This window comes from Physcomitrium patens, chromosome 1 (assembly GCF_059467195.1).
Source record: "Physcomitrium patens ecotype Gransden chromosome 1, ASM5946719v1, whole genome shotgun sequence".
Lineage (NCBI taxonomy): Eukaryota > Viridiplantae > Streptophyta > Bryopsida > Funariales > Funariaceae > Physcomitrium > Physcomitrium patens.
In genome coordinates, this window is record NC_143410.1 from 24,619,006 (window position 1) to 24,630,603 (window position 11,598).

General features: G+C 43.3%; 3 protein-coding genes across 3 annotated transcripts; all 3 read right to left on the reverse strand.

Annotated features, from left to right (window-relative positions):
• Positions 1–258: 258 nt before the first annotated feature.
• Positions 259–1,458, reverse strand: LOC112285695 (lactoylglutathione lyase). Its single transcript, XM_073532747.1, has 5 exons — positions 1,420–1,458; positions 1,160–1,253; positions 947–1,008; positions 586–715; positions 259–350 (listed from the first exon to the last, which is right to left on the reverse strand). Exons 1-5 carry the CDS (start codon positions 1,456–1,458, stop codon positions 259–261), a joined length of 417 nt encoding a protein of 138 aa, XP_073388848.1.
• Positions 1,459–1,492: 34 nt separating this feature from the next.
• LOC141045983 (lactoylglutathione lyase-like) lies at positions 1,493–2,053 on the reverse strand. Its single transcript, XM_073537491.1, has 2 exons — positions 1,811–2,053; positions 1,493–1,668 (listed from the first exon to the last, which is right to left on the reverse strand). Exons 1-2 carry the CDS (start codon positions 1,916–1,918, stop codon positions 1,603–1,605), a joined length of 174 nt encoding a protein of 57 aa, XP_073393592.1. The 5' UTR covers positions 1,919–2,053; the 3' UTR covers positions 1,493–1,602.
• Positions 2,054–2,690: 637 nt separating this feature from the next.
• LOC112287652 (ABC transporter B family member 19) lies at positions 2,691–11,181 on the reverse strand. Its single transcript, XM_024530894.3, has 14 exons — positions 10,792–11,181; positions 9,365–10,021; positions 9,049–9,103; positions 8,740–8,915; positions 8,174–8,374; positions 7,702–7,961; positions 7,265–7,578; positions 6,907–7,130; positions 6,332–6,732; positions 5,715–6,184; positions 5,235–5,476; positions 4,322–4,919; positions 3,666–4,134; positions 2,691–3,411 (listed from the first exon to the last, which is right to left on the reverse strand). Exons 2-14 carry the CDS (start codon positions 9,749–9,751, stop codon positions 3,243–3,245), a joined length of 3,966 nt encoding a protein of 1,321 aa, XP_024386662.1. The 5' UTR covers positions 9,752–10,021; positions 10,792–11,181; the 3' UTR covers positions 2,691–3,242.
• Between the last annotated feature and the right edge of the window lie 417 nt (positions 11,182–11,598).

Consider the following 11,598-nt stretch of genomic DNA (forward strand, 5'->3'; position numbering starts at 1 on the left):
TTGAATGGAAAATTAATACGTTCAGCGTTGTGGTTGTTTACGTTATAGAGCTCATGTGATGGTGTTAATGATAGGAGGCAATGGACACTGCAGTACTATTCCAAAGAGTTTACAAAGTCTATCTACAAGAATAATAATAATAATAATAATAATAAATCATAAAATAAACAAAAATTACAGAGGAAAAAATCATGCTTCTTTCTACAGAAACATATGTTCAGCATCCAGCTATTGAAGAGAACCCAATCCCTGTCGAGGCTAACTGAACAACTTACACATATGCTCACTGTCAATAATCTCAATCCAGTAGCCATCAGGGTCTTTGATGTAAGCTAGTCCTTTGAACCTTCCTGCAATAACCCCACAAACATGTTGAGAACTTCAACTCCATGTAACAAAAAACTATCACATTGAGGAAGAACTACTACAAGCATGAAAAGCCTTTGAGTGGAGCTGCTTTCCATCAAAAGTATGACCCAAACTCACATGGACAATATTCAATCTTATTTCTCCTGAACACCACAATTAGAAGAGATTTCAGCTGAAAAGAAAATTGACTAACCTTCATCTGGTTTCTTTACAAACGATATTCCCAGCCTCTGGAGCCGTTAACATCGGTAGACATCGTCAACACTGATTCCAATATGCCCTGAAAACTATGACATGAGCATTTGAGCACCCTAACCGCCAAAGCACCCTTTCTTGTTCCACTTTCCTGTAGTAGACCATGTGAAGTCCTCATCTATGACCAAGTTTTAGCAAAGTTACCAACACTAAAACCAAGTTATAAAATTCCAGATTACAAAATATGCGACATTCTTCACTGCGTTCAAGGATGGTGTGATGAGTAGAACAATGACCCTCTAAAATGAAATCATGAATCTCATGAGCAGTTTTCAGAATCACGATTAACGTAATCAATAACATGAAAAAGCTGTCAGCACACCAAAGCCTTTGAAGTCTTGGTGATATCCTGTGTAGTCTGGATCGTGTTCTGACCCCCAGTTGCTGCAGTACGTCACCAGAAGTTAAGAAAAGTCAAAAGTCGAGTGCCCAAAATGATGGGGTCCAGCTACAACGAGTTCAAAGATATAAACTTTTTGTAACATAAAATAAAATATAAACCATTAAGTTACAGATAATAGGTGTGCAATTAGACGAACATATGCTAACTGTGCAAGTTCTAAAGTAGCATGGCAGTTGGATAAGTATGCAGTCCTCTCCATCGGATCGAGAAGAATGGCAGCAGGATCCTGAGACAATGCAATAATGCATCACAAAAGCTCAACTACTCGAGCATTCGGTGACCATGAACAGAAAATTCATCTCCACCCCGACACCTGAAATAAATGTGACTTCTCCCATGATGGCACCTATCTTTAAATCAAAAATCGACACGAAGACAGTAGTTAATTCTACCTTGACGTATCCCATGTAGTACATGCTGAACTCAGCCATAGGGAAATCAACTCTTTTGATCAGCCTACATCATTCAATTAAAACTTCAAAATGCACCAATAGTTCACAGCTTGCCAGAAAAGTATTATCATGGAACACCTCGTCCGGTAGGGAAATAAAACAGGATCAGGAAGGTAGAAAACATTACGTCATGCCCAAAACACTTGAGTAAAAGTAGAGGCTCTCCTTCGGGTCTCTGATTCTGTACATCTGGTTGTCAGGCACACCAATGACACAGATAGTATGAGGTGTCCATCGCTTCTGACAGATAATTCATCGTTCATTTAGTGGCTGAATAAGACGGGCATCGATGTCACCTAATTAACAATGCAAAGAAGCCGAGGGAACTCACCGTTTGCTGCAGAGAATAGCCTTTGGTGTAGTCAATGTCAGGAGTGTCGCAATAGCCTGGATTTCGGGCTATGGACTCTGCTATCTCGCCCTTCGGTTCCATATCCATCACTTATTTTGGTATCTTCTAGCTTCTAGATTATGGTGTCATCAAACTCCACTTGAAATCGTATTACATATGCTTCCAGCCATTTCAGTGTTTATTGATCCTTCTTTTCATGCGCCATTCTGTGGTCGACGAGGACTTCACCATATCTCAACAGATGTTTCTCTTCACTGCCATGAAAAAGGGCTCACCGTTCATTGAAAGATGTATCCCTTTCAATAATCATCAACACGAGAGGAAGAGAGAACAGTTCCCTTTTTCATAATCAACCACAATCCTAAAAAATAGTTTCATACAACAATGTGTTTGAGCGTGACAGAGGAAGGGTTAATTCAAGTCGCTGAATTTGACTCTTAAAAAGCGATTGAGTTTCTATTTTAAGAGTCAGATAGAGTGAATGCAGCAAGGCTTCATTAGCGATTCTCAGCGAATGGCTCCAAAAATTTCTGATGCCAGAACCTCCATGGTGTCGGGTTCAAAAGCCAATGCATAGTATCACAGAGTCCGAAGCTGGAAGAGATGTTCTTGAGATCATACGTGATAATGCCGAAGGATTTTACTTCTTTAAGTTTGCACGTGACAAATGAACGAACGAATTACCTCATAGACATTCTAGTCAATTACCTAATTCAATTAGTAAAGCTTCTGTCAAGTCCGCACACGATTGCTTTGCTAACATTCAGGATACAAACCATCGAATACAATCGGAAAGATCTGATATGCCACAGGCATCCAAATTTTTGCGGACAGCAAATGATCCGTATCGAAAGGAAAATTTTCCCACAACAATGTCAGCGAAGGCATTCGCCTCAAATTCATTAAAAAGGAGTAAGGGGAATTTCTTCCAGTGGAACCCACTTATTGCTTAACAATTTCTGAAGACACCCTTCCAACCGCTGTGACAGGCCAATAGGGCCTTACTTTCAAGGAAATTCCCTCTACTCCTATTCTTACAATTTACAACAAGAATAATATGTAACCAAGTGTGATCCAGTGAATCGAAAGTCTGAAATTGACCTCCTGGTCACCTCCGATCGAATTAGAATGCCTACAAGTATTCTAAGCCTGTAATTGACCATTTAGTCATTTCAGAGCACCCGGCTTATGAAGTGTACATTCCTTTGTATACTCAAATACGGCCCATGGTATCTGTATCAAACCTGGTGAATGATATGGGGCATCAGTGCTTGGCTCACTTATTCGCCTTAACCACAGCGGTTGAGTGGGAGAATCACTACTTCCCCACCACGTCAAAACCAGCACTTCTACATCAATAGAAGTTGAATCCTTTGCTTATGATCGGGAATCCAAGCAACTGGATTACTCCTTATGATAGGTTGACGGTAGCATCCGAACCAGTCTGCCGGTGCTGTAATTTTACAAGCTGTGTGTAGGCTCCATCGGCATTTGCCATCAATGCCGAATGAGTGCCTTGCTCAACGACTTTACCAGCTTTGATGACAGCTATTGCGTTCACGTTGCGAATAGTTGAAAGCCTAGAACAAATATTCACTGGAGTTAATTACCGCAGCATGTGACGAGAGATAGTTATAAGCAATGCATGTGGCCAAGCAAGTGGGAATGTTCGAGGATAAAACACAGGAAAACCAAAGACAGATTTAAAAAGAACGTGCGTAGTTACCCTTCTATTTGAGATTTAAGGCAATCAAAATAAATAAATAAATAAATAAATAAATAAGGGGGGGAAAATATTTAGAGAAAAATAGGTGTTCAGTCACGAATTTCCCACCTATGAGCAATAACCACAGTTGTCCGCCGATACATCATTCTGTCGAGGGCCTCCTGAACTAATTTCTCAGATTGAGAATCCAAAGCACTTGTGGCTTCATCAAGAAGCAGAATAGAGGGATCCTTTAGGACAGCTCGAGCAATGGCCACACGCTGCTTTTGACCACCAGACAATTGCATTCCCCTTTCACCAACCTCTGTCTGGTATCCGTTTGGTAGCCCAGATATGAAGCTGTGTGCGTTCGCAGTTTTTGCTGCTTCAATGACCTCACTCTCGGACGCTCCCTCTTTACCATAAAGAATGTTCTCATAGATTGAACAGGCAAATAAAGAAGGCTCCTGAGAGACAAGTCCGATGTGTCGACGAAGTGATTTCAGTCGCATCTTTCGTATGTCAATGCCATCTACAAAGACTGCTCCACTGAGAGGATCATAAAACCTCTGGATCAAAGCAATCACCGAGCTCTTGCCTGCAGGAAACTGCGAGTTAGTACAGTTGACACCACTGATGATAACAGCTCCCACAAAATATGACGTTTCAACATACAGATTAACATGCCGCATGCAAAACTATCATATAATTAACCTATCTAAGTTTGGTGATAGTTAAGAGATACAAAATAACAAGTAGAAGGGCATCTTCCATGCAAGGTATACCTGATCCGCTCTGTCCCACGAGTGCCAAACTCCTACCCTTCTTAACTTTCAAGTCGAAATTGGTGAAAATGTGAATGTCAGGTCGTTGTGGATAGGCGAAGCTGACATGCTTTAGTTCTATCTCCCCCTGAACTCTCGTCACTTCCTCTCCTAAGGGACTGTCGGGATCTATAGCTGTTTTGCGGTCTAAAATCTCGAAAACCGAGGCAAGAGCAGCAGAGCCCTTCACTATATCAGGTGCCAATGCAAGGGTCTCAGCAACACCAAACGCAGTGATAATCAGCACCATGAAGACCTTCAACACTTCACTAAAGTGAGCCTTGCTAGATTTGACCAGCACCGACGAGTACCACAAGGCCAAGCCGTATGAAGAATACAAAAAAAACTGAGACAAGCCGTAGCCAATGCCTGATAGCTGGCCCCTAAGAAATGTTCGCTTCCTGGGTTCGTCAAGCTCGCGAATGAAAAGGTCCAAAACTTTGTCCTCTGCACAGAACGCCGCTACTGTACGGATGTTCCCAACTGCTTCTCCCGCCACCATACTAGCTCTTCCATAAGCTTTACCAAGATCACCTCCAAAACCTTTCAAAAATAGTTGCTGCAAGGACCAATTAAGTATTAGAAAACTTCGACTCATATGAATCCAATTATAAACAGCATTGTAGACAGGAGAAATGTGAAGAGCAAGCAGGAAGACCAAAATCAATATACTCTATTTCTTATAACGTGAAGGAGCCACAGACGATGGACACCGGAGACGACATGAAGAACAAGGTATACACATGAGTATCTCTGCACTTGCAGAAGCTAACTCAAGTCACCAAGACATAGTTTGTAGATATTATTGGGTCTCGTAATTGGCACTTCCGAAATCGCCTAAATAATTAACCATTTGAATGAAAGCATAACATACCTCACCAACAGCTGCACCAACGAGTAGAGGGAAAGTTAGCAAGACAACTCCAGCCACTTTCCACTGAAGATAGAAAGAAATGCAGAACGCTGTAACCACGAGGGAAAAATTCTGCACGATGGTGGACATTCTGTCTCCAACAGCTGCCTTCACTAAGGTAGCATCAGAAGAAAGGCGTGCAGACACCAAGTTACTGTTATTACTTTCCTCGTCAAACCAGCCCACCTCCTGAGTAAGAATAGCTGCCAACAAGCCACAGTTGTTCTCAGCAAAAGAAGAACGGAGAATTCTCCGTCTTGCTATCAATCTACAGATCTTACATATAAAGCAGCCAGAAACAATGTTCACATTAGAATTAGTGGTCAAATATAAATTAGTGAACTACAGCGCACTAATCGAACTAGCTTGTATTATCAGCATTAGCAAATAAAAAGATATAAAAACTTTCGATTGCATTGAGGTGGATAAAAGGAATCTTACATGAAAATAACATCTTCCGCACACGCATGGTTAGGATCTCTCCCATCAATCCATAGTAGTAATGCTGCAATACGTAGATAACGACAGTTCCGACAGTTGCAGCAGAGAAGATGAGGCAAATTTTCCGGACCTCATGCTCGACATAATCACGGTCAGGATTATAGAATGTGACAAGCATCTCACTGATAGCCAGAGCGAACAGAGGAGTCTCGCACCCAGTCATTATGGCACCAAGTGACCCAAGAACGGCATATGGCCATTCTGGGGCATTTATTTTCAATAACCTCCACATAGATGGAGCTGGGTGAGGCTTCGGAAGAACAAGAGAAGCCTCGTTATCCTCACCAAGCCAAGACTCGGTTTCAGGATCAGTGACTTGACGAAAGCTACCTCCCAGTCGGAAACTATCACTAAGTCGCAGACTCCAACGTTGACTCAGCCGTTGTGAGAGAGAACTGCCCCTCGAATGCCTGGACATCACGATCATTAATTACATAGTGCAAAACCAGTGGCAACGCGTACTACGTGCAGTGAACTGAATTATATCAATTTTCTTCCAAAATAAAATAAAATAAAGTTGAAATGAGGCATTATCATTCAGCGGAAAATCTTCATACCTCCTCTGCGTTGAAATTCTTGCTGTTTCGACCTGGTCCTGGTCTGACGATGCTTCAGGCATCTTGCTTTGTCCAGTTGCTTCTTGCATTTTCACAAGTTGCGCATATGCTCCATCTTGTGAAAGCAATTCTCCATGAGTGCCTGTCTCTACCACCACACCTTGCTGAAGCACAGCAATCATGTCAGCGTTCTTTATTGTCGATAATCTGTGTGCAACAACAACTGTCGTACGTCCAAGCATGAGCCGGTCGAGCGCTTCTTGAACAATCGACTCAGATCCGGAATCAAGAGCACTCGTCGCTTCATCAAGAAGTAGAATGCTCGGATTTTTAAGCATGGCACGAGCTATCGCAACTCGCTGTTTTTGTCCGCCGGATAACTGAACTCCTTTCTCTCCAACCTGTCAGAAATGTAAAAGAATGTGACTTTAGTAAAGAACGTGGCACGTTGAAGTGAATGTAATTGCAGAAAGTTGCTGATGTTGATGTACGTGTGTTTTCACTTTATTATAATAAAGAAGACATGGATTGATTTAAACAGGGCTGGTGATTCTTTTTACACCAGCTCCACACACCTGGGTGTCGTAACCGTTTGGCAGACTATCAATGAAGGCATGGGCATTGGCCGCCTTAGCAGCATCTTGAATTTCTTGGATTGTGGCCCCGTCTTTACCGTACAAAATGTTCTCTAAAATGCTGGTAGCAAAAAGGGCAGGCTCTTGATTAACCAAACCAATCTGCTCACGGAGCCATTGTAGCTCTAAATTCTTGATATTAAAACCATCCAGCAGGACCTCACCTGCACCACATACGTTCACTGATATTAATACAAACTAGAGCTGCCATTGGATTTTGTCGATGTGGCAGGCGGAGATGCCTGTGGCAACATGGCGAACATTCCACCAGTATGTCGGGTCGAAAACGACACTTTACCTGAAGATGGATCATAAAACCGTTCGATAAGAGCAATGACGGTACTCTTTCCCGATCCTGATCCACCAACCAAAGCTGCAGACTTCCCAGCCGGGATGGTGAGACACAAGTTTTGGAAGATTTGAACGTCAGGTCTTGAAGGGTAACTGAAAGCCACATTTTTTAACTGAATCTGCCCTCGAACTTGGCAAAGGATTGATCCGTCCCTGTTTCGATTTACAAGGGGTTTCTTTGCAATCATTGACAGTATATTGTATCCTGCTGCTTTCCCTTTTCCAAATGTCGTCAAATTTGGCGCTGCTTGACCCAAGGCACTGCGGGTAGACGTAATCAAGGTGAGCTCTTACTGTCAAAATACATCTTAAAACATGTCAGTTTAGCAAATATAATATCGTGCAAATTGAGATAACGATATACAATAGCGATTGAACACTTACATTCCACTTATGATAACATTCAGAATGGTCGTGAAGGCTTCCCCGCCGTTGGTTACGTTATGGAGCACAAGTATGTGAGCATACCAGAGAAGTAAAGCCCATGCTCCAAAAAGCAGCCCATACGTGCATCCGACGCCCAACCCCTTGGCAAGGCCCCCCTTTTTCCCAAGTTGTAGGGTTGTTTCTAAGGCATTTGAATACTTCTTAACAGCCTTCTTCTCGCCCACAAATGAGTACACCGTACGAATTTGAGAAATGGCCTGTCAAAATACAAAGCTCATCAGTATCGAAGCTCAACAAGTGTAGGACAATAATCTCAACTGATTGACTAGGAACAATGTCGGATTGAGAGGAAAAGTGGCTTAATCGGTTATCTGGGAGGTGACTTGTAAGAACCGAGTTCGGGAAAAGACGAATCAATATCATTTGTCGTGATGATGTAATAGGTATGGGATTGGAAATCTGAACAAACCTCCTCGGCAATTTCTCCAGCTTTAGAGTATGCCTTCTGACTTCGGCTTGTCAATCCAATCATAACAACAGCGTAGGAACCTCCAGCGATCGCAATTAGAGGCACCACAGCAACAGTGACAAGTGTAAGCTGCCACACTGACGTGAAGCCCACTGCAAATCCCGAAATAAACCTGGCCATATAGTGCACATAATTACCTGCCTGCAATTACATGACATAACTATTCAGTCATCATTGCAAGCATGAATATCACTCCAGTTGAGGTATGTGCAGAGTTTTTACTCAGAAAATGCGGTACTTCTTGAAGGTGAATGAGTCTCATGAAAAACTTCTCCGGTTCAGTCGCAAAGATAAATCAAATACAAAATTAAATCTGAAAATTGAGAGCGTAAAAAACAAAAATTATTACTTAATTTTTTTTAAATCAAAAAAACCACTGTATTGCTGAGTCGTAGGTTCCCTGCAGTAGGTCCTGGTCAATACTCTTGAGCTTAAGAGAATGATAGGACAACTTAACATCACAAGAACGGAAACAGTATGCGATTGGTATTGCTATATTCATCTACCTTCTCACTAATTGCATCTTGCACCAACAACGTGTCGCTGGAAATCCGACTGACAGTTTCCCCCGTGGTGGCATCAGTGTCGAAAAACCCCACATCTTGGGCAAGCATAGCCTTGAGATATGCCACCCTCATTCTTGCGGACTGGCGCTCTCCAGTATGCATCCAGCACGCGACCTCTGCAATAAGAACAAGTACATGTTTAAAAATTATTTTAAGGCCCAGCAAAGAGCGATTGTGAATAACATCATGCATGTATCACAGAAAATTGAGTGAAACAGCCATGGTCGCGGCCAAAAGTAGTTAACTCACCAAGCCAAGCTGCTATGAGGACCACAATCGCTAGGAAAAGAAAGTACAGAGCGTTCTGCAAAACAATTAGAGCTTGATAAGAAACACAGCAGATCACATAATTTGGACGACCAAGAAACAAGTCAGTTGCATGGAGAGTCCAATAAAGTATTACTGACCTCTCAACGGTGACATTTAATTTGTTTAATATAGTTAAGATATAGAACTCCATAAGCCTATTTTAATAATCCCTACTACAAATTCAAGTGAATCCACTTACAAATTGAGAATCGAATGATTTCACACGAGATTTCAAGACATTCAGCTTGGCACGAACCTTAGAAACTTCTGTACTCATGGTTTCGGGGTCATCGGCGTACTCTCCAAAGGCATTGATGAGTCTGCCAAAGAAAATGAAGAACACTGGAATGGCAACACCGTGCACGCACGCACCTAGGGTCCCAAGAAAGATGAGAAATACATCGTAAGAATCTGCAAAGGAGTACAGCTTGTAGTATGGAACACTTGGAGGCTCCTCCTTTTTATTCTTTGGCGCCTCCATGTTCTTAATCTGTCTGGGAGATTTGATTTGTTCAAGCTCGACACATTGTAACTTAGAACCCTCCGACGGGAAATCGGTCAAGAAGTGCTGCTCATTGTCTTCTAGCTGTCTCTGTTTCGGGACGCTATCTCTATCCACGTCGTCCTCGTCCCTCCTGGACATGCTGAAAGTAAAATGACAAAGCTCAGTGTCTTTTTTCAGTGTTCCCCGAGAGTAGAAGCTGCCCGAATAACCGTCCTTGACAGATTCTCCAATTGAAATTCGTGAAAGCGCCTTTAGTCAGAGAACGGTCTCTTGCCTTGAAATATTGTTGTACATTTACTCAGGTAGGGATCGTGATGGAAAATGTCAGCATTTTCAGAGAATGAAGTAACAAAACAAACACAGGAAGCTGCTTGCCAAGATCCCGCTGGACTGGTCGAAGACGTGGTCCTGATGAAGATGACAAGATTTTCAAATTTGTAAGGAGATTTTTGCAAAGATGAGAGTTAAGCACACTGAAAAGCGGTTGAGCTGATGTTATTAGGTAAGCCAATCTAGACACTGCATAATGAACGACAGGAGAATGCTCATGAGAATTCAAAGGCAGCACTGAAGTCATTGCTACAAGGCCTACGACATGTTCTGAACTAAGTTTGATAAAGGTTGCTGAACAATGCGAGAAATCACAGTCATGCTGTAGCTTTTTCCTAGGGACGCCTCAGTACTCATTCCCAAAGGAGGAGGTGAAATAATTGCATGAAGCCCGACGAGGTGTTTCTCTCGCTGTGCATGCTATGGTAACGCGACCAGGGATTTAACTTCAGAATTGGAATCGCTTCTGGGATATTCCATCACGAGCACATAAGAAGTGCTGAGCCTCAACAAAAAGAGTGCATTGGTGATGCACGAATAGGATGTATGATACTCGGCGACTCAGTTCTTAAAAATCCCAACTGTCGTCCCTCAATGCTACGACAGCGACCAGACTTGGCTTCTAAATTTGAAAACACCGTCCTACGATTTGATCATGGAAGCGTAGTCCTGCGACATCAAGAAGGGAGGCAGAACGAAACAAAGAACAGCTGAAGCTCCGAGCAAGTTTCGTCTCCAGCGTACGACTTTTACCACGAGCATCACAACATTGCAGCCTAATAGCCACAACGAACATAACCACCACATGCAGGAACAACCGATACACACAACCACGTCATTAAGCTCACCCCGGCCAAGCAAGAAGTCGCCTCGCCGGAGACCCGCTCCTAAACAAGAACAGCTCCACACCTTTCACTGCTCCGCAGGGCACCAGCTGCCACTCTTCGTCTCAGTAGTAGCTCTCCTGCCTTCATGACCAATGAAAACGCAATGCAGGCAGACACACACACACACAAGCACGCACGCACGCACTCTCAGAGAGCCCTCAAGTGGACATTGCGTAACTCATTTTCATTGTCTCCGTGCTGCTGCGCACAGTCCGAGCTCTAGGAAAACCTAGCAATGAGGGCCGCTACGAGCAATTTAGGGAAGTATGGGGGCAATGCTGCTGCTGCTGATGCAGCTGAAGAGTAGCAGGTCACCACACTGCAATGAAGTTCTTGCAAATGGAACACTGGAAAATGGCAGTCCCCTGAGGCCTCTCCGACAAAGCCACATATTGACCCGGGCACGTCACCATTGAGGGGAACACTTTCGAGTGCGCGCGTTCCCCGAGTCCGAGAACCAAGCCCACGAGCATTCCCGGGCCGAGTGAGGTGTTCGAACGAGACAATTTTGTTAAAGCCTAATTAAGATCGTCGACGGCGATTGACTGAGCAGTTTCGTCAAGCAATGTTCATGAGTGAGAGCGGGGGTGGTGAGTCTGTGGGCTCCTTTTACACCGCCTCTCCCCTCCCCCCCCCCCCCCTCCCCCTATTCAATGCTTATCAACTACCTGGGGTCACTGGTTGCCTAAGCTCTGCGTCTCATTAATCTACATGCCCCCTTGTTGATGTTGTAGAATGTTACCCCATCCTCCTGAGACCTAACCCATC